The 22,908-nt window shown below is 43.2% G+C and overlaps 1 protein-coding gene across 3 annotated transcripts in view; it reads left to right on the top strand.

Moving 5' to 3' along the window:
- Positions 1-655: 655 nt before the first annotated feature.
- The window catches only part of ACBD5 (acyl-CoA binding domain containing 5), a 43,739-nt gene continuing 21,486 nt past the window's right edge, over positions 656-22,908 (top strand). The window contains exons 1-7 of one of the 3 annotated variants that reach the window (XM_038755635.1): positions 656-748; positions 2,968-3,192; positions 11,268-11,394; positions 17,418-17,538; positions 20,221-20,293; positions 21,853-21,967; positions 22,129-22,161. In XM_038755635.1, the coding sequence (XP_038611563.1) occupies positions 11,319-11,394; positions 17,418-17,538; positions 20,221-20,293; positions 21,853-21,967; positions 22,129-22,161 (418 nt within the window). In that variant the 5' untranslated portion in view covers positions 656-748; positions 2,968-3,192; positions 11,268-11,318. Of the gene's footprint in view, positions 749-2,967; positions 3,193-6,912; positions 6,966-11,267; positions 11,395-17,417; positions 17,539-20,220; positions 20,294-21,852; positions 21,968-22,128; positions 22,162-22,908 lie in introns of those variants that run through there. The other 2 variants (XM_038755637.1, XM_038755636.1) reach the window with 2 other exon arrangements.

Genomic DNA, 22,908 nt, shown 5'->3' with positions numbered 1-22,908 from the left:
TGTGAGCCCACTGTTGGGTAGGGACTGTCTCTATACGTTGCCAACTTGTATTTCCCAAGCGCTTAGTACAGTGCTCTGCACACAGTAAGCGCTCAATAAATATGATTGATGATTGATTGGAGCGTGCGGGCTGGGCTGGAGAAGGAGAGTCAGGAGGTGAGGTAGGAGGGGGCGAGGTGATGGAGAGCCTTGAAGCGGAGGGTGAGGAGTTTTTTATATTATAATAATGAGTATAAGCTCATTATTATATATTATATAATTATAATAATTGTATATAATAATAATAAGTTCCTACTCAAGGAGTACCCTGCTGGCAGCACCATTCTGGTAGTGTGGCCATTTGCCTGGTTTAATACTGGACAGTCTGTCTTTCAGTTGATATGTCACGGGATGCCTCTGTGTCCATATTTTCATTCTAATTACCCGACTTCATCCGCCTCGGCTCCTGCCACCAAACCCCAAGCCTAAGAAGTGGGGACCACGTTGACCTGCAGAACACAGTGGCTCTAGAAAAGGGAAGGGGGTCACGACGGCATCATGCTCTAGATTCTGCCGATTTCCAAAAAGATCCTTTGTGTGTGTGTGTGTGTTATGATACCAACTTGTTCCATTTTATAACCGAAAGTACATCCATTACTTTCAGGTCAGCGAAGAAGTATTCTCTCTAGTATGCTGCCTCTGTGGCCACGTTTTCTAATGGCAGGACTGGTATTTGGTGAGATGTATTGGCAAACTCCCAATTTCCCAGGTAATTAGGTGAAAAAATAGGTGGAGTAGAAAGAGTGACTTCAGTCTGAGGGTGTGGTTGTCCCCAGTCAGCTCAGATGTGGGTCTTGGGGGAATTGAAGAGCTCTGAGCGGTGTTGATTGAACGAGTCACTTTGCTTTTCTAACGATAGAGCCCTCGTTTTTCCTGTTTTGTTATTCCTGCCCTTCCCTTCTCCTCAGCTGTTCATCCATGCATTCAATCGTATTTATTGAGCGCTTACTGTGTGTAGAGCACTGTGCTAAGCTCTTGTTCTTTTACTACCAAAATGCCTACCGTTTCCCAGTTCCTGCGTTGTCCGTGAAGACTGGGTTCAATGGCTAAGGTTAGTGCCTCACTCAACAGTGGGTCTGTATCTGAAGCGGATGAGGTCGTGACAGCCATCAGTTGCCGAAATAAACACGGAGAAATATTCAGCTGTGCATCACAGACCAATGGTGGAATTCCCTAAATAAGAGTCGTACACAAACAGATAACTGAGGGTATCGGTTGTACTCACTGAAGAGGCATTGGTATCTCTTGATGGAATGCCGGGATACGAATGTAGGAAAAGAGAAGGGAGCTATAAAAGATACCTTAAAATCATCCTCTTACCCAAATCAAAGCTCGGTAGAGTTCTGCTGAACTTTACTTTTGTGGTGCAAACTGAGAAAATTATATAATAGAGAGAAAACAATCACTGCATCAAGGGAAGTCGTATCATCAGTACTTGATAAGAACGGTAGTCACCCAGAAAGCAGCATTTTGACCAGAAAGCAGCCTTTGTACACGAACTAGCCAGTTATGGAGTTGGCATAATGGAATTGAACAAAACTACATTTCCTGTTGAAGGGAAGGAAAAGATCTTTCACCTTCAAAACAATGACTCTCAGGGGTTGGATCCACAATTGGTCAGTCACTCGTTTCAGAGCCTCTCAGTTTTGCCCAGAGGCATAAACTTCTGAAAACCCAGTGCTTTGCCACCGTTATCAGGTTATTTACCTTCACAAAAATAAAACTTTGAGGAAGAAAAAGACAGCTCCTGTAAAGATGGGGACCAGCTCATCATGGTAGTATCAGCATTTGGCAAGCTGATTGAAATAAGTCATTTTAATGCCCAGGAAGATAGTGAAGAAATACGTGATTTTTACTATATGGCATCGGTGAGGTAAACAGCAAGTTCACTCCTCCTCAGTGTTAAGTAGAACCCAGCCTTTATCATCATCATCATCATCAAGTGCTTAGTACAGTGCTCTGCACACAGTAAGCGCTCAATAAATACGATTGATGATTGATGATCAATCGTATTTATTGAGCGCTTACTGTGTGCAGAGCACTGTACTAAGCGCTTGGGAAGTACAAGTTGGCAACATATAGAGACGGTCCCTACCCAATAGTGGGCTCACAGTCTAAAAGGCAGGGGGGAAGGAGTTGTCTTCAGTCTTCCACGTTTTTTCAGGGGATGTTTCCCAGCCAAAGCACTCGGATTACTCAGGTAAATTGCCACCATCATCCCATGACTTTTAGCTCCTGGCATGAGAATCGGCAAGTGCCCTATTTAGTCCTGCCCTTTGATTAGAAAGATAGCCGTCCGCTAAGGGGCTTTAATCAATCAATCAATCAATCAATCACATTTATTGAGCGCTTACTGTGTGCAGAGCACTGTACTTGGGAAGTCCAAGTTGGCAACATATAGAGACAGTCCCTATATCAATCAATCAATCAATCGTATTTATTGAGCGCTTACTATGTGCAGAGCACTGTACTAAGCGCTTGGGAAGTACAAATTGGCATCACATAGAGACAGTCCCTACCCAACAGTGGGCTCACAGTCTAAAAGTTTTATATCCCCAGCTGGCCTTTCCTGGCTTCTCTGAATTGGATGTATATATGTATATACGGTTGTACATATTTATTACTCTATTTATTTATTTATTTATTTTACTTGTACATTTCTATCCTATTTATTTTATTTTGTTGGTATGTTTGGTTCCGTTCTCTGCCTCCCCCTTTTAGACTGTGAGCCCACTGTTGGGCAGGGACTGTCTCTATGTGTCGCCGACTTGTACTTCCCAAGCGCGTAGTACGGTGCTCTGCACATAGTAAGCGCTCAATAAATACGATCGATTGATTGATTGATTGATGTCGCTTTGGCATTTCTCCTCGGCAGAAGAACCCCTGACTTCCTCTCATCCTTCTCTTCCGCCGCTCTCCTGCTTTCAGCCTACTCCCCGTATCCGAATGGGCAAATTGCAGCCTACGGGACCCAGCCTAAGTGATTCTGGCTGGCACACGGAGCGGTGTTGGTGGAAGTGGCTGAATTTTAGCCAGAAACGACTGTAAACTGGTTCCAAGCCTTCTGCCGATGCACTCGCCAATCCTCAGGGCCGGGACGTATGGAGGTTGCCGAGACCAGTAGTAGCCAATTTGGAGTCACTGAGGGCCGAGGTGAGCTGCTTTCTTCTTTCCGTACTTATCTGTCACCAGTCCTCTCTCCCCCTTCATTCTTCGATTGTGAGCCCCACAGGGTTTTTTTTAAATTTTTTATTTTCCCCAAAATGGAATGATGGGGATAGAAGGTATAGGAGGAATTGTCATTCCTTATGCTGCAATCTATCAATGCCAGGGGGCCATGGACACTCTTTCCACTCGGAGGTGCTCCCTATCATCATCATCAATCGTATTTCTTGAGCGCTTCCTGTGTGCAGAGCACTGTACTAAGCGCTTGGGAAGTCCAAGTTGGTAATGTGTAGAGACAGTCCCTACCCAGCGGTGGGCTCACAGTCTAAAAGGGGGAGACAGAGAACAAAACCAAACATACTAACAAAATAACATAAATAGAATAGATATGTACAAGATAAATAGAGTAATAAATATGGACATCATCATCAATCGTATTTCTTGAGCGCTTCCTGTGTGCAGAGCACTGTACTAAGCGCTTGGGAAGTACAAATTGGCAACATATAGAGACAGTCCCTACCCAACAGTGGGCTCACGGTCTAAAAGGGGGAGACAGAGAACAAAACCAAACAGACTAACAAAATAACATAAATAGAATAGATAGGTACAAGATAAATAGAGTAATAAATATGGACATCATCATCATCAATCGTATTTATTGAGCGCTTACTGTGTGCAGAGCACTGTACTAAGCGCTTGGGAAGTACAAATTGGCAACATATAGAGACAGTCCCTACCCAACAGTGGGCTCACGGTCTAAAAGGGGGAGACAGAGAACAAAACCAAACATACTAACAAAATAACATAAATAGAATAGATATGTACAAGATAAATAGAGTAATAAATATGGACATCATCATCATCATCAATCGTATTTATTGAGCGCTTACTGTGTGCAGAGCACTGTACTAAGCGCTTGGGAAGTACAAATTGGCAACATATAGAGACAGTCCCTACCCAACAGTGGGCTCACAGTCTAAAAGGGGGAGACAGAGAACAAAACCAAACATACTAACAAAATAACATAAATAGAATAGATAGGTACAAGATAAATAGAGTAATAAATATGGACATCATCATCATCAATCGTATTTATTGAGCGCTTCCTGTGTGCAGAGCACTGTACTAAGCGCTTGGGAAGTACAAATTGGCAACATACAAGATAAATAGAGGAATAAATATGGACATGCATATATACAGGTGCTGTGGGGAAGGGAAGGAGGTAAGATGGGGGGACGGAGGGGGGGCGAGGGGGAGAGGAAGGGGGGGCTCAGTCTGGGAAGGCCTCCTGGAGGAGGGGGGCTCTCAGTAGGGCCTTGGAGGGAGGAAGAGAGGAATGGAGGAATGAATAAATACAATTGAATGAATGAATGAATAAATGCAATTGACCGACTGACTGAATGATGGCTCCTCCGAGGCCGAGGGTCCCCGTCGATCCTTCTAGTTATTTTAGTAGGACTAATCGCATTTTTTTCTGAGCAGTATATCTACAAAGGTGATGATATTTTCTGGGTGTGTATTGTACTCAATGACACGTTCTCAGTGGGATACTATCATTTTTAGTTGTTTCGAATAACTGTGATTCTGCAAGCCTGACAGGTGAGAAATAATGAGACGGTCTCTCTATTAGCCTTTGGTTGGGTCTCTTTACTAGCTCCCAGGGTGGCCATATTAAGTGTCCGGGAAGGAAACCATCCGGATTTCCAAATCCGCATAATCACACTCTCTGAAGAGTAAGAGCAGCCCAGAGAATAATAATAATGGAGAAGCAGCGTGGCTCAGTGGAAAGAGCCCGGGCTTTGGATTCAGAGGTCATGGGTTCAGATCCCAGCTCTGCCAGCTGTCAGCTGTGTGACTTTGGGCAAGTCACTTAACTTCTCTGGGCCTCAGTTACCTCATCTGTAAAATGGGGATTACTGTGAGCCTCACATGGGACACCCTGATCACCTTGCATCCTCCCCAGCGCTTAGAACAGTGCTTTGCACATAGTAAGCGCTTAACAAACGCCACCACCATCATCATCATTATTATTATTCCCAAGCGCTCAGTACAGTGCTCTGCACAGAGGAAGTGCCCAATAAATACGATTGAATTGAATGTCAATTCAATGAATTGAATTCAATTGTCTCCCCCTTCCAGACTGTGAGCCCACTGTTGGGTAGGGACCGTCTCTAGATGTTGCCAACTTGGACTTCCCAAGTGCTTAGTGCAGTGTTCTGCACACAGTGAGCGCTCAATAAATACGATTGATTGATTGATTAACAAAAGCCATCATTATTATTATTATTATTATTATTCCCAAGCGCTCAGTCCAGTGCTCTGCGGACAGTAAGCGCTCAATAAATACGATTTGATTGATTAACGAAAGCCATCATCATCATCATTATTATTATTATTATTCCCAAGCGCTCAGTCCAGTGCTCTGCACACAGTAAGCGCTCAATAAATACGATTGATTGATTGATTAACAAAAGCCATTATTATTATTATTATTCCGTAGCGCTCAGTACAGTGCTCGGCACACAGTAAGCACTCAATAAATACAATTGATTGATTGATTAACAAAAGCCATTATTATTATTATTATTATTATTATTATTATTATTATTATTCCCAAGCGCTCAGTCCAGTGCTCTGCACACAGTAAGCGCTCAATAAATACGATTGATTGATTGATTAACAAAAGTCATTATTATTATTATTATTCCCAAGCACTCAGTACAGTGCTCGGCACACAGTAAGCACTCAATAAATACAATTGATTGATTGATTAACAAAAGCCATTATTACTATTATTATTATTATTATTCCCAAGCGCTCAGTACAGTGCTCTGCACACAGTAAGAGCTCAATAAATACGATTGATTGATTGATTGATTAACAAAAGCCATTATTATTATTATTATTGTTGTTATTATTCCCAAGCGCTCAGTCCAGTGCTCTGCACACAGTAAGTGCTCAATAAATACGATTTGATTGATTGATTAACGAAAGCCATCATCATCATTATTATTATTCCCAAGCGCTCAGTCCAGTGCTCTGCACACAGCAAGCGCTCAATAAATATGATTGATTGAATGAATGAATGAATTTTAAACTGTGAGCCCACTGTTGGGGAGGGACTGTCTCTCTATGTTGCCACCTTGGACTTCCCAAGCGCTCAGTACAGTGCTCTGCACACAGCAAGCGCTCAATAAATACGATTGATTGATTGAATGAATGAATGAATGAATTTTAGACTGTGAGCCCACTGTTGGGTGGGGACTGTCTCTCTATGTTGCCACCTTGGACTTCCCAAGCGCTCAGTACAGTGCTCTGCACACAGTAAGCGCTCAATAAATACGAATGATTGAATGAATGAATGAATGAATGAATTTTAGACTGTGAGCCCACTGTTGGGTAGGGACAGTCTCTCTATGTTGCCACCTTGGACTTCCCAAGCGCTTAGTACAGTGCTCTGCACACAGTAAGCACTCAATAAATACGATTGATTGATTGAATGAATGAATGAATGAATTTTAGACTGTGAGCCCACTGTTGGGGAGGGACTGTCTCTCTATGTTGCCACCTTGGACTTCCCAAGCGCTTAGTCCAGTGCTCTGCACACAGTAAGCGCTCAATAAATACGATTGGTTGATTGAATGAATGAATGAATGAATGAATGGGGGGGCCTGGTGGGCGGCCCGGACTACATTTCCCAGACGCCCTCGCGCGCCATTTCCGGAGACATTTGGGGACCAGTCGGGGCTGTCTGTTTTAAGGTAAATGCAAGGGTTGGGGGGCTGTCTTTCCCTGGCCCTCCTCGCTTGGCATGCACGTTGACCACCCCCCCACGACCACTTTTCTCCCCAAATCCAAAGCAGCAGCAGTAATGAGCTCCTTTGGGGGCCCCCCCAGCCCCCCAGGACCCCTTTGGATCTGACAGTTCCCCTCCTTGCTGGGCCATGGGAGGGATGGGCACAGGGGCCTTCTCCCCTTTCCTTATGAAAAAAGGGCACAGCCCTCCCCACCTTCCTGATTGCCCCCCTCCCGTCTCCCCCTTTTAGACTGTGAGCCCACTGTTGGGTAGGGACTGTCTCTAGATGTTGCCAATTTGTCCTTCCCAAGCGCTTAGTCCAGTGCTCTGCACACAGTAAGCGCTCAGTAAATACGACTGATGATGATGATGGCCGAGTTCAAAGTGGGCCTTGCCTCCTGACCACCTTCCCTTCCCCACAGCACCTGTATATATGTATATATGTTTGTACGGATTTATTACTCTATTTTACTGGTGCATATTTATTCTACTTATTTTATTTTGTTAATATGTTTGGTTTCGTTGTCTGCCTCCCCCCTTCTAGACTGTGAGCCCGCTGTTGGGTAGGGACTGTCTCTAGATGTTGCCAGTTTGTCCTTCCCAAGCGCTTAGTCCAGTGCTCTGCACACAGTAAGCGCTCAGTAAATACGACTGATGATGATGATGGCCGAGTTCAAAGTGGGCCTTACCTCCTGACGACCTTCCCTTCCCCACAGCACCTGTATATATGTATATATGTTTGTACGGATTTATTACTCTATTTTACTGGTGCATATTTATTCTACTTATTTTATTTTGTTAACATGTTTGGTTTCGTTGTCTGCCTCCCCCCTTCTAGACTGTGAGCCCGCGGTTGGGTAGGGACCGTCTCTCTGTGTCGCCAACACGGACTTCCCAAGCGCTTAGTACAGTGCACACAGTAAGCGCTCAATAAATACAATTGATGATCATGATGATGGCCGAGTTCAAAGTGGGCCTTACCTCCTGACCACCTTCCCTTCCCCACAGCACCTGTATATATGTTTATATGTATATAAAATATACGTATATAAAATATGTATATGTATGTTTACCTGTATATATGTATATATGTTTGTACGGATTTATTACTCTATTTTACTGGTGCATATTTATTCTACTTATTTTATTTTGTTAACATGTTTGGTTTCGTTGTCTGTCTGCCCCCTTCTAGACTGTGAGCCCGCTGTTGGGTAGGGACCGTCTCTCTATGTCGCCAACACGGACTTCCCAAGCGCTTAGTACAGTGCTCTGCACACAGTAAGCGCTCAGTAAATACGATTGATGATGATGATGGCCGAGTTCAAAGTGGGCCTTACCTCCTGACCACCTTCCCTTCCCCACAGCACCTGTATATATGTTTATATGTATATAAAATATGCATTTATAAAATATGTATATATATGTTTACCTGTATATATGTTTGTACGGATTTATTACTCTATTTTACTGGTGCATATTAATTCTACTTATTTTATTTTGTTAGTATGCTTGATTTCGTTGGCTGTCTCCCCCCTTCTAGACTGTGAGCCCGCTGTTGGGTAGGGACTGTCTCTCTATGTCGCCAACACGGACTTCCCAAGCGCTTAGTACAGTGCTCTGCACACAGTAAGCGCTCAATAAGTGCGATTGAGTGAATGAATGGATGAATGGGCGGGGAGGGATGTACAGTGCCTGCCAAATCCCGGAATGATTGTTTATTATTATTGTTATGTGTGATGCCCCCCTAGGGAGGGGCCGGCCCTACGCCATCTTCGGGTATTTCCTTCCCTTGACGGTGAGCCCACTGTTGGGTAGGGACTCTCCATCAATCAAGCAATCAATCAATCGTATTTATTGAGTGCTTACTGTGTGCAGAGCACTGGACTAAGCGCTTGGGAAGTACAAGTTGGCATATAGAGACAGTCCCTACCTAACAGTGGGCTCACAGTCTAAAAGAGGGGGGGAAACCCCCCAGCTTACCTCCTTCCCCTCTCCACAGCACCTGCATATATGTATATATGTTTGTACGGATTTATTACTCTATTTTACTTGTACATATTTATTCTACTTATTTTATTTTGTTGGTATGTTTGGTTTTGTTCTCTGTCTCCCCCTTCTAGACTGTGAGCCCACTGTTGGGTAGGGACTCTCCGTCCCCCCACATCTTACCTCCTTCCCTTCCCACAGCACCCGTATATATGTTTGTACGTATTTGTTACTCTATTTATTTTACTTGTACATATTTATTCTACTTATTTTATTTTGTTAATATGTTTGGTTTTGTTCTCTGTCTCCCCCTTCTAGACTGTGAGCCCACTGTTGGGTAGGGACTCTCCATCCCCCCCCCCCATCTTACCTCCTTCCCTTCCCCACAGCACCTATATATATGTTTGTACATATTTGTTACTCTATTTATTTATTTTACTTGTACATATTTATTCTACTTCTTTTATTTTGTTAGTATGTTTGGTTTTGTTCTCTGTCTCCCCCTTCTAGACTGTGAGCCCACTGTTGGGTAGGGACTCTCCATCCCCCTCCCCCATCTTACCTCCTTCCCTTCCCCACAGCACCTATATATATGTTTGTACATATTTGTTACTCTATTTATTTTACTTGTACATATTTATTCTACTTATTTTATTTTGTTAGTATGTTTGGTTTTGTTCTCTGGCTCCTCCTTCTAGACTGTGAGCCCACTGTTGGGTAGGGACTCTCCATCCCCCCCATCTTACCTCCTTCCCTTCCCCACAGCACCTATATATATATATGTTTGTACATATTTGTTACTCTATGTATTTATTTTACTTGTACATATTTATTCTACTTATTTTATTTTGTTAGTATGTTCAGTTTTGTTCTCTGTCTCCCCCTTCTATCAATCAATCAATCAATCGTATTTATTGAGCACTTACTGTGTGCGGAGCACTGTACTAAGCGCTTGGGAAGTACAAGTCGGCAACACATAGAGACAGTCCCTACCCAACAGCGGGCCCACAGTCTAGAAGGGGGAGACAGAGAACAAAACCAAACATACTAACAAAGTAAAATAAGTAGAATAGATATGTACAAGTAAGATAAATAAAGAAATAGAGTAATAAATATGTACAAACATATATACATATATACAGGTGCTGTGGGGAAGGGAAGGAGGTAAGATGGGGGGATGGAGAGGGGGACGAGGGGGAGAGGAAGGAAGGGGCTCAGTCTGGGAAGGCCTCCTGGAGGAGGTGAGCTCTCAGTAGGGCCTTGAAGGGAGGAAGAGAGCTAGCTTGACTGTGAGCCCACTGTTGGGTAGGGACTGTCTCTATATGTTGCCAACTTGGACTTCCCAAGCGCTTAGTACAGTGCTCTGCACACAGTAAGCGCTCAATAAATACGATTGATTGATTGACTGTCTCTATATGTTGCCATCTTGTACTTTCCAAGCGCTTAGTACAGTGCTCTGCACACAGTAAGCGCTCAATAAATGTGATTTATTGATTGATTTTCCCCTCTACAGCGCTTTGCCTCCAGGGCCTTCTCCCAAAAACATCCCACCACACACATGCACATACCCACGGAGCAGGGGGGCACAGGGTGGTCTAAGCCTGTGAGCCCCACTCTTCCATTATTATTATTATCATCAACACAAATGCAATATGTTTTGTTTTGTTGTCTGTCTCCCCCTTCTAGACTGTGAACCCACTGTTGGGTAGGGACTGTCTCTATATTTTGCCAACTTGTACTTCCCAAGCGCTTAGTACAGTGCTCTGCACACAGTAAGCGCTCAATAAATACGATTGATTGATCGATTGATTCCAGCCTAAGGACGACGTCCGAGGGAAGTCAGCGCTAATCAATCCCCATCGTATCAGGTCCATCAATCAGTCAATCGTATTGAGCGCTTACTGTGTGCAGAGCACTGTACTAAGCGCTTTGGGAAGTACAAGTTGGCAACATGTAGGTGGTCCCTACCCAACAGTGGGCTCACAGTCTAGAAGGGGGAGACAGAGAACAAAACATATTAACAAAATAAAATAAATAGAATCGATATGTACAAGTAAAATAAATAAATAAATAGAGTAATGAATCCGTACAAACATATATACATCTATACAGGTGCTGTGGGGAAGGGAAGGAGGTGTGGAGGGGGGGAGGAAGGAGGGGGCTCAGTCTGGGAAGGCCTCCTGGAGGAGGTGAGCTCTCAGTAGGGCCTTGAAGGGGGGGACACCAGCTCCTCCCCATGTATTTTGATGCCCGCCCTGCTTCGCTGTTGAGTTTCATGCAGGTTCCTGCCCTTCCTCCTCCTCCTCCTCCGTGACCCCCGGGCCCGGCAGAGATGGCCGACACCACATCGGTGCACGAGACCAGATTCCAAGCGGCCGTGAAGGTGATCCAGAGCTTGCCCAAAAATGGTAGGTGTCCCCGTGTCGGCCCCCACCCCAGAGAGAAGCCTCTCAGAGACCTCGGGTCCCCCCCGCTTATCCCCTCCCTCCTCCAGCCTTGTAGCATTTGCCAACTTGTACTTCCCAAGCGCTTAGTACAGGGCTGTGCACACAGTAAGCGCTCAATAAATACGACTGATTGATTGATTGTAGCAGAAACGATGAAAGAGAAGACAAGAGCGGGGGGTCAGGGAATGGGGAACCGGGGGAATAGCACGCTCTCCCTTTGTTTTTTTTATGGTATTTGTTGAGCGCTTACTATGCGCCGAGCACTGTTCTGAGCCCTGGGGTAGATGCAGGGTTACCAGGTTGTCCCACGTGGGGCTCAGTCTTCATCCCCATTTTACAGATGAGGTCACTGAGGCCCAGTGAAGTGACTAGCCCAAGGTGACACAGCTGACAAGTAATGTAATAATAAGCGCTTAGTACAGTGCTCTGCACATAGTAAGCGCTCAATAAATACGATTGATGATGATGAATGGCATTTGTTAAGCGCTTACTATGCGCAAAGCACTGTTCTAAGCGCTGGGGGGGATACAGGGTGATCAGGTTGTCCCACGTGGGGCTCACAGTCTTTACAGATGAGGGAACTGAGGCTCAGAGAAGCTAAGTGACTTGCCCAAGGTCGCACAGCAGACATGGGACAGAGCCGGGATTCGAACCCACAACCTCTGACTCCCAAGCCCGGGCTCTTTCCACTGAGCCACGCTGCTTCTCAGGGGCATCTTCTCCCCCCGACACCCGGTTTGAAAATAGGTCAGCTGGTTTGAAGCAGAATTTATACACGCACTTGGACTTTGTAGGCCATCCTTATATAAGTCCTGTCATTCGCTGACTGGATTCGGATGTGTGAAAACCCATGCTGGGCCCATCAGCTCCACAAATCCCTCCCTCTAAAACTCCAGAGAAGAATACACTGAAAGAGAAAGGAAAGTTTACATTTGGCCGAAGGTGCTGTTCTTTTTATTATCGTGAAACTGTCATTAAGCAGTAAGAAGAAACGATAGACGGAGATACCGATATGAGTATGCGGGGAAGCAGCGTGGCTCAGTGGAAAGAGCAAGGGCTTGGGAGTAAGAGGTTGTGGGTTCTAATCCCAGCTCCACCACTTCATCATCAATCGTATTTCTTGAGCGCTTACTCTGTGCAGAGCACTGTACTAAGCGCTTGGGAAGTCCAAATTGGCAACATATAGAGACGGTCCCTACCCAACAGTGGGCTCACAGTCTAAAAGGGGGAGACAGAGAACAAAACCAAACATACTAACAAAATAAAATAAATAGGATAGATATGTACAAGTAAAATAAATAGAGTAATAAATATATACATACATATATACAGGTGCTGTGGGGAAGGGAAGGAGGTGAGATGGGGGGATGGAGAGGGGGACGAGGGGCAGAGGAAGGAAGGGGCTCAGTCTGGGACTTGTCAACGGTGTGACTGGGCAAGTCACTTAACTTCTCTGTGCTTTAGTGACCTCATCTGTAAAATGGGGATTAATCAATCAATCAATCGTATTTATTGAGCGCTTACTGTGTGCAGAGCACTGTACTAAGCGCTTGGGAAGTACAAGTTGGCAACATATAGAGACAGTCCCTACCCAACAGTGGGCTCACAGTCTAAAAGATGAAGACTAAGATTAAGAAAAGATTAAGACTGTGAGTCCCACATGGGACAACCTGATTACCTTGTATCTCCCCCAGAGCTTAGAACAGTGTTTGGCACATAGTAAGCGCTTGTCTCTCCCCCTCGTCCCCCTCTCCATCCCCCCATCTTACCTCCTTCCCTTCCCCACAGCACCTGTATATATGGTTGCACATATTTATTACTCTATTTATTTATTTTACTTGTACATCTCTATCCTATTTACTTTATTTTGTTGGTATGTTTGGTTTTGTTCTCTGTCTCCCCCTTTTAGACTGTGAGCCCACTGTTGGGTAGGGACTGTCTCTGTGTGTTGCCAATTTGTACTTCCCAAGCGCTTAGTACAGTGCTCTGCACATAGTAAGCGCTCAATAAATACGATTGATGATTGATTGATTGATCAAATGCCATCATCATTATTATTACACGCACACACAACACACTCCCCGAGACTGATACACTTAATAACCCAGAAGACCCCAACAAAATAACGGAGCCCAAACCACAGCAACAGGAGAATGTGCATAGAGAAAACTGCTGCTGCCGCTGCCCCCACCTCCACCAAAACCATCACCTTTGACTGAATAAAGTGCTCACCTTCAGTTTGCACAGCCCTTAGGAGCCGGTAGTGTTAGGTAATTGTCCAGCCCTGGGCGATGGCAGCAAAAGTCACCTGCCTGTAGTTTCAGCTCCTTCTGCCAGCGCTTTTATTCTGCTCTGCCGTTGGGCCACTTGCTATCGCGAAGCAGCGAGGCTCAGTGGAAAGAGCCCGGGCTTTGGAGTCAGAGGTCACGGGTTCAAATCCCGGCTCCGCCACTTGTCAGCTGGGTGGCTTTGGGCAAGTCACTCCTCTGGGCCTCAGTTCCCTCCTCTGTAAAATGGGGATGAAGCCTGTGAGCCCCCCGTGGGACAACCTGATCACCTTGTAACCTCCCCAGCGCTTAGGATAGTGCTTTGCACATAGTAAGTGCTTAATAAATGCCATTATTGTTATTATTATTGTGGCTGCTGTCATTGTCATTGGTTGGGTAGGGACTGTCTCTATATGTTGCCAACCTGTACTTCCCAAGTGCTTAGTACAGTGCTGTGCACACAGTAAGCGCTCAATAAATACGATTGATTGATTGATTGATTGATTAGTGACTGGTCTTTATTGAGCACTTACAGTGTGCAGAGCATTGTGCTAAGCACTTAGTAGACATGATCTCTGCCCCAAAGAAATCATCAAAGTCCCCAAGTCAAACAGACCAGAAGCTCTCACCACACTCATATCTCTCTTTAGGTCATCATCACCATCAATCACATTTCTTGAGCGCTTATTGTGTGCAGAGCACTGTACTAAGCGCTTGGGAAGTACAAATTGGCAACATATAGAGACAGTCCCTACCCAACAGTGGGCTCACAGTCTAAAAGACCTCCTCCAGATTTCCCTGATTAGTACCTTGTGCCCGTCATCCTTCCAGTCAGTCAGTTGTATATATTGAGCACTTACTGTGGGCACAGCACTGTGCTAAGTACTTGGAAGAGTACAGTATAACAATAGACAGCTTCCCTGCCCACAGCGAGTCTTCAGTCTACAGGGAGAGGCAGACATTAATGTAAATAAGTAAACACATTACTTATAAGTAAATAAGTACCACATTACAGATATGTACATGAGTGCTGTGGGGCTGGAAGGAGGGATGAATAAAGGGAGCAAGTTAGGGTGACACAGAAGGGAGTGGGAGAAGAGGAAAGGAGGGCTTAGGAAAGGTCTCGGAGGAGATGGGCCTTCAATAAGGCTTTGAGGGGTGGGAGGAGAGAGAGCAATTGTCTGTCAGATAGGAAGAGGAAGGGCTTTCCAGGTCAGAAGCAGGACGAGAGGTTGGCAGGGAGATAGATGAGATCAAGGTGCAGGGAGATAGATGAGCTCAAGGTGCAGTGAGAAGGTAAGCATTAGAGGAGCAAAGTTTGCAGGCTGGGTTGTAATAAAGTAGCGAGGTGAGGCCAACTCTTTCCATTATTAACTTCTTTACCCCCCTTCTTAGCACTCATGGATATATGTCTGCCTAATTTCTGACCTCTCTAGCTGTAAATACTTTTGTATGTTTTTATCTCCCTAAGAGTATAAGCATTATTACTCTATTTATTTTGCTTGTACATATCTATTCTATTTATTTTATTCTGTTTAGTATGTTTGGTTTTGTTCTCTGTCTTCCCCTTTTAGACTGTGAGCCCACTGTTGGGTAGGGGCTGTCTCTATACGTTGCCAATTTGGACTTCCCAAGCGCTTAGTACAGTGCTCTGCACGTAGTAAGCGCTCAATAAATACGATTGATGATGATGATGATAAGCACCTTTTGAGCAGGGGAATTTGTCATTTCATTATTCTGTACTTCCCAAGTGTTTAGTAGAGTGGGGTGTTCCTTAAATGCTATTACTGCCAACCTAGAGGTGCGTTTGCAGGTCTCAAGGCCTGGAATTTCAGCCTGGAGGTCTATCAAATTAGGGAATTCTGGCCAACCGGCATTGATGACTGAGGAAGCAGTGACTGCACCCACGCATTGTGTCAGACACCACCCGGTCCCACTACTGCTTTGTTTGCTCTGCATCCGAGAGACCCCTGTCAGTTTTCTTTTCTCAGCTTGTGAAAGACCAAGTGCCTAACTAAGGCAAGTGGGTTGAGGTACACCAGTGACCAGCTGCCCCTCCTTCCCAGGATTTAGCTTCTCCTGCACCTGCAGGAATCAGGGTCAGGCTGGAGCAGCCTAGGATTGAGGGGAGGTCAGTTATTTTTGGTGCCGTCCCTCTCCGGGAAGCAGGGCTGCAGCAGTGGTAGTGGTAGGTTACTTCGGAGCACCTCCCCTTTCCTCCAAATCTCCCAGTCATTTGCAACTTAGAAACAACTCCAGGAATTTGGAGGCACCAATCCAGGAGGTGCAGCTTCCAACATTATCCAGAAAGGAAATAATAATAATAATGGTATTTGTTAAGCGCTTACTATGTGCCAAGCTCTGTTCTAAGTGCTGGGGGAGATACAAGGTAATCAGGTTGTTCCACGTGGGGCTCACGGTCTTAATCCCCATTTTACAGATGAGGTCACTGAGGCCCAAAGAAGTGAAGTGACTTGCCCAAAGTCACACAGCAGACAAGTGGCGGAGATCCCACGCCCTCTGACTCCCAAGCCTGTGTTCTTGCCACTAAGCCACACAACGTGCAGTTCATACGTTATTTTATGGTGTATATTAAGCCCTTACTATGTGCCGGGCAGTGTACTAAGTATTGGGGGAGATACGAGCTAATCAGGTTGGGCTTAGTCCATGTCCCACATGGGGCTCACGGTCTTAGTCCCCGTTTTACAGATGAGGCAACTGAGGCCCAGAGAAGTTAAGTGACTTGCCTAAGATCATTCAGCAGACAAGTGGCAGAGCTGGAATTAGAACCACCTGTCCTTCTGATTCCCAGGCCCATTCTCAATCCACTAGGCTACACTGCTCATTTGTCTTAAGACAGGTATTTCACCTTAAAGTCAATCAGTATATATGTATATATGTTTGTACATATTTATTACTCTATCTATTTTACTTGTACATATCTATTCTACTTATTTTATTTTGTTAGTATGTTTGGTTTTGTTCTCTGTCTCCCCCTTTTAGACTGTGAGCCCACTGTTGGGTAGGGACTGTCTCTATATGTTGCCAATTTGTACTTCCCAAGCGCTTAGTACAGTGCTCTGCACATAGTAAGCGCTCAATAAATACGATTGATGATGATGATGATGATCAGTAATATTTATTAAGCACTTACAGGGTGGTTGAGCATTCTGTTAAGAGCTTGGGAGAGTTCAGTGCGATAGAGCTGTTGACATCGTCCCGGCCTTCAAGGGATTTACAGTCCTGTAGGGGAGACAGACGTTAAAATAAATTACAGGTAGGGGAAGGTAGTATTTATTAAGTGCCTAATGTTTGCAGACTATTGTACTAAGCATGCGGTAGAGCACAGAAGCGTTAGAAGACATGATCTCTGCTCTCAAGGATAATAAAAGTTTGTCATGCTAAGCTCTGGATATCAATCAATCACACTTATTGAGCATTTACTTTGAACAGGGCATCGTATTAAGTGCTTGGGAGAGTACAACACAACATTATAGCTGACATATTCACTGCCCACATTGTGGCGGTCAATATGATTCATTTATTAGATATGAGATATAAAACATAAGGATGCTGTAAATATGTTTATATACATCAATTTCTTTGTATCCAAAGGCAGCAAACTTTTTATGCATATAATTAATTTTAGCTTCCATTATGCTAAATAAGACATTTCTCCTTTTCAGCCGTCAAATTTTAAACTATGTCTCTCAATAGGTTCATTCCAGCCAACAAATGAAATGATGCTCAAGTTCTATAGCTTTTATAAGCAAGCAACTGAAGGACCATGTAATATTTCAAGACCCGGATTTTGGGACCCCATCGGTAGATATAAATGGTAACTATGTGTGAGAGCGGTGAAAGAACTGTGATTTGCAGTGATGTATAATCATTTTTAATGTTAAATATCCTAAACAGGTGTTGTGGTTGCTTTTCAAAAAATCCGAAAGAAGCACATGCTTTTAATTGCAGATTCACACGGGGCCAGGGTGGGAAGAAGCTTGGGAAAGGGGAGAGGAAAAAAGAAGGCCATATATAAAAAGAAGAAAATGGTGTGCTCATGTAATTTTTCCCTGTCATACCCTATTTTGGGGATGCTAAGATTCAATTAAAGTCTTCCATCTCTATAATACTGTCTCCCAAGCACTTAGTACAGAGTCCTGTTCAAAGTAGGTGCTCAGTGAATAGTCTGCCCTCCTCCAGAGGAATATAGGTGATAAAATAAATGAGCTCTTGTGATCAGTATTTTCTAGTTGCAGTACAGAATATTTGTTGGTTTTTTTTGTGATGACAGTAAGCAGAAGCAAACCGTATCTGAAATACCTCATTAGAACCGAAGTCCCTTTTTAGGCGGACAGTGGTCTTTCTATCTCAAAATCACTTATAGGAACACTGTGTTGGTTGCCCTCCTTATATCCATATGTTATCACCATTATTATTATATTTAAACGCTTACCAAGTGCCAACACTTGTAGTAAGCGCTGGGGTAGATACAAGTTAGATTGGACACAGTTCCTGTCTCGCGCTATGGACCTGCTTGAACGTATTAATATTTTCCACTTCCACAACTACCTGTGGTAAATCCCATATGCTCCCCACCATCTGTATAATGAAATGTCTCCTTTGGTGTGTCTGAAACCTGCTGTCTTCAAGCTTCAGCGGGTGTGCCCTTGTCCTGATGTTCTGCGTCATGGTTCACCAGAATAGCCACTCCTTTCATTATTTTATAGACTTCATTCATGCCCCCTGAGCCTCTGCTTTTTCCGTTTTAAAGAGTCTGCATCTTTTCAGACTATCATTTTGGTTATCCATTCTGATCTTCCTAGTCTGTATAATAAACTTGTTTAATAGTAGGTGTAGAACTGACTTGGCCATAATACTCTTAATGGCCACTGATAAATGTTATCGAATAACATTTCGATAAATGTTGGCATTTGAAAAACAGTATATAAGATTGAGCTTGTACATAGAACATTAGCACAGGCTGACTAGTATATTACCTTACTGTTTTGGGTTTTTTTTTCCCAAAACGGGCGTTTGATGGCATTTGGATTTAAACCCCATTCTTTCTTTGCTCTGGAAATTATGCTAAAAAATAGTGGATACAGGAACAACACATCTATCTGGGTGAACCCAAATGTACATATTTATTACTCTATTTATTTTACTTGTACATATCTATTCTATTTTGTTAATATGTTTTGTTTTGTTCTCTGTCTCCCCCTTCTAGACTGTGAGCCCACTGTTGGGTAGGGACCGTCTCTATATGTTGCCAACTTACAACAGTGTGCTCTGCACACAGTAAGCGCTCAATAAATACGATTGATTGAACCCATAGTCTTATTTCACAAGTAGGTGAGACTCTAGTGCTTAATAATTATAATTATGGTGTATATTAAGTGCTAACTACATGGTAAAAACTTGGGTAAATTCAAGATAGATTGAACACAATCCCTGTCTCACATGGAGCTCATGATCTATGAGGTACAGCGAGTAATAACCTATCAGCATTTTACAGATGGAAACTGGGGAAGAGAGGATAAAGTGACTTGACCAAGGCCACACAGCTGACAAATGGCTGAACTGGAATTAGAATCTGAGTCACCTAACTCCCAATTCTGTGCTCTTTCCACCGGGCCAGACTGCCTCTCTGTAATAATCGATGTAATATGTTGAGATGTCAAAGCAGTGTTTTGTCAGAGCAGTGTTTTCTGTTCTTTAAAAAAGGAAAAAGCTTATTTTCCTTCTTGGAACTTGTGTGCAGGTTTTTTTTTTTTTTGTAATTTAAGAGGTTAGCTTCTGTAAATGTAATGGGGAAAATCTCAATTTCAACCAAGATCCTATTACAGTAACTCATGTCCGCCTCCTAACTTTGTTTATATCTTTAATCTTTCATTCTATGCAATTGGGAAAGGTCTCTCTCAACTACTCTTGGTAAATGGTAGACTCTGTGAACCACAAATATTCAGATGAGATTATGTGACATTTAGGCACTGCAAATCTAATTTTATTTCCTCTATCATCAGTTTCTTTAATAATACTACTAATAATAACTGTGGCACTTATCAAGAACTTACTATGTGCCAAGCACTGTTCTAAACACTGGGGTAGATATAAGATAATCAGGTTGGACAGAGTTCATGTATCACAGGGAATTCAGTCTTAATCCCCATTTTGCAGATGAGATGACTGAGGCACTGACAATTTAAGTGACTTGCCCAAGGTCACACAGCAGACAAGCAGGAAAGTCAGGATTAGAACCCAGGACCTCTGACTCCCAAACCCATGCTCTTTCCACTAGGCCATGCTGCTGCTTTAGTAGGTTGCTTCTCTAGAGATTAACCCATGTAAACAAATTCCATTTGTTAGATCCCTATTTTGCTAAGTGGAGGCTGTGATAATGATCCATCACTTTTAATCAACTCAAATAATCTATCAGAATAACCAACTCATATATAATCTATTAGAAATTTAAAAGGCTCAGATTATGGCATGTAGAATGGCACATTTTTCTTTATAGGGATGCTTGGAGCTCATTGGGGGATATGTCCAAAGAGGAAGCCATGATTGCCTATGTTGAAGAAATGAAAAAGGTAAGAGAAATAATTCCCTGTGGCCAGTCTGGGGCTGGATTAATAATTTTTCTCTTCAGCCTGCAGGGAAGCTTTTTCTCTCATTCTTTAGTCTAAACTTTGGCCTTCATTACATTTTCATAACTTTTTTTTATGGACGTCGTTTGTGCGTAATCGAGGGCAAGGGTCAGGTCTTTGAGCTGCAACAGCTGCAACTGTGACAAAGATAGAGCTGAGAACCAACCTTTTTTTTTCTTTTTGAATATTTTAGTCCTTCCAATTCTCTCATTTTTCTCTTCACCAACCAGCAAATTACCTCAGTGGTTTCTAAGCATAAATCATCATTACACTGCATTGATTTACATTTCGTTTTTTAGATTTACCGTGCAACTCATTCATTTAAAGAATGATGTATAAGGATCGCCAATAGGATGGTCTTCTTTTACCATTCTTTTACAGTAGCGATACTGAATTTTTTCCAACCCCAAGAGTAGGCAGCAGGAAGGCTGCAAGCAGAGAAAAGCCCTCACACTGTATGACTTTTTTCTTTGATCTCCGTGGCCCTACGTGGCCTTAGTCCATCAGAGTGGTGGGAGGGAATGAAGTGTGGCCCACCTGGGGAAGCCCGATTTCCATTGCCCTTTGCCTACTTACTGACATGGGGTAGAGTTTGAAGTTCTGCGAATGCTGAAGCACATGCAGAATCCACACATTATAAATTCATTTTTGGCTTTTCCATTAATTATCTGCAACTGGTACTTCTGATACCAAGCACCTTTTAATTGCAATTTTTTTTTTTTTTACTTCGGAAGTACTAGGACGGCAGAAACAGTAAGCCATGTTCCTTTTTGATGTGTTCTTCCACTGATCCAAATGAGGCTAGCAATTTTTGAATAGCATGTGTGTTGCAAGAGCCGTAGCAAACGGTTGTTTTTATATTTTGGTTCCTTTTTGATCTTTAGCTCGTATCGCAGAAACAATGATCCTAAAGTGGAAGGGATGTCAGAAGAAAGGTTTCCTCGACTCTCTGGTTCTCTGGACCTTCTTGTGGGCATTTCTGATAGGTGGGGAGAAGAAGACAGTGCACTTCCACCCAACATTATCCTGAACCCTTATTCAGGGCCCCCAAATTCCACTTTTTCCCTCTTACGGAAGGGAAGGAGGTAGTTGGGCAACTGGTATCGACAGCTATTGGCGACACTCTTTCAAAATGTAACTGTGTGAGTGCCCCCAAACGATTACGTTTCCTGCGATCTGTCCGGTTGCCCAGCAAATATATGTTGACTGACTAACCGGTTTCTTCATTGACAGTCTCTGGGGTTCACTCGTAGCCCTGAGTTCAAGTTATCAGTACCTCCAGTCTTCATAAAATGGACTTCATAATGGAAACCCTGCTGTTCCTATGTGTGAAGGCATTGCTTTAATAGTCTTCTAATAGAGGTTGTGTATTTGTAGCCCATAAATACCACTGGTGATGAATTGAAATCATTAAGGACAATGTAAGAAAATTAAGAATGTCAAAAAATGAATTCATTCAAAGGTTGCAAGCACGTTACGAAATGTTTCGATTTTCACCGTAGATCCTCGAGAGCATGCCGATGACTGAAAAAGTAGAAGAGTTATTACGCGTAATAGGTCCGTTCTATGAAATTGTAGAGGACAAGAAGACCAGCAGAAGCTCCAAATTAACATCAGGTTGGAATTTCTTTCTTCTTACTCTACTCAGTAGCTGTTAATACTATTAACTAAGATTGCAGTATTTAAATCACATATCTCTCAGCCCTAATATTATTTTTCAAAATGTTGGTAATTACATGTGGCTTCTTTTTATTCATTTTCTTACTTTCATGGGCCAGTTCGCCTGGAGAAGGTCACTAAATATTTAGAAGGTAGGAATTATGAAACTTGTGCACAATAAACGTCTTGCAGTATTACTCTTTATAACAAAAATTTCCTACAACAAAATTGTTTCTTGTTTCTTAAATACGATTGAATGGTCCTGTGAGCTCAAAATATTTTATTTAGCCAAGCTGAGGGCCTCAGTTTTAAGTGGAAAATACTCTCTTGGCCTAATGGGTGATTGACATATACATTTAGTTCTGCCATAACGTGTGTTTTCAGTAAATGTTTTGGCTAAAATGCAGTTAAGGAATTGGAAAATATTCTTCTGACAAGACAAACCCGTTGGAGCCATACACGCCTCATTAATGAAAGTACCTGTGTGTGTATGTATATGTGTGTGTGCTCACGAGTACAACATCAGAATATGTGAGTTTTGCTTAACACAAGGATGATATTCTCCTTTGTCCAGAAGCCACCTCCAGACTGTTCATAATCCTGAAGCCAGATCCATTGAAAAGAGATTCAGAGTGGAGTGGCAAGCTCTTTTCTCCTTCATTTATAAAGGGAAAGGCAATTTGATTGGTGTTAGTGTTAGAGAGAGAGAAAGAGAAAGAAAAGAGAAAGTAAAGAGAAAGAGTTGGTATGTATATGTATATGTTCATAGGTGTCTTAGTAAAGCTAACCCACCAGGGCTGATGGAGGGGGGAAAAAAGATTGATCAGTCAATCAATAAATAGTATTTATTGAGTGCTTACTATGTGCAGAGCACTGTGCTAAGCAACTGGGAGAGTTCA

This window comes from Tachyglossus aculeatus, chromosome 13 (assembly GCF_015852505.1).
Source record: "Tachyglossus aculeatus isolate mTacAcu1 chromosome 13, mTacAcu1.pri, whole genome shotgun sequence".
Lineage (NCBI taxonomy): Eukaryota > Metazoa > Chordata > Mammalia > Monotremata > Tachyglossidae > Tachyglossus > Tachyglossus aculeatus.
The sequence above is the reverse complement of the archived record's forward strand: the minus strand, read 5'-3'. Positions and strand labels throughout refer to the sequence as shown.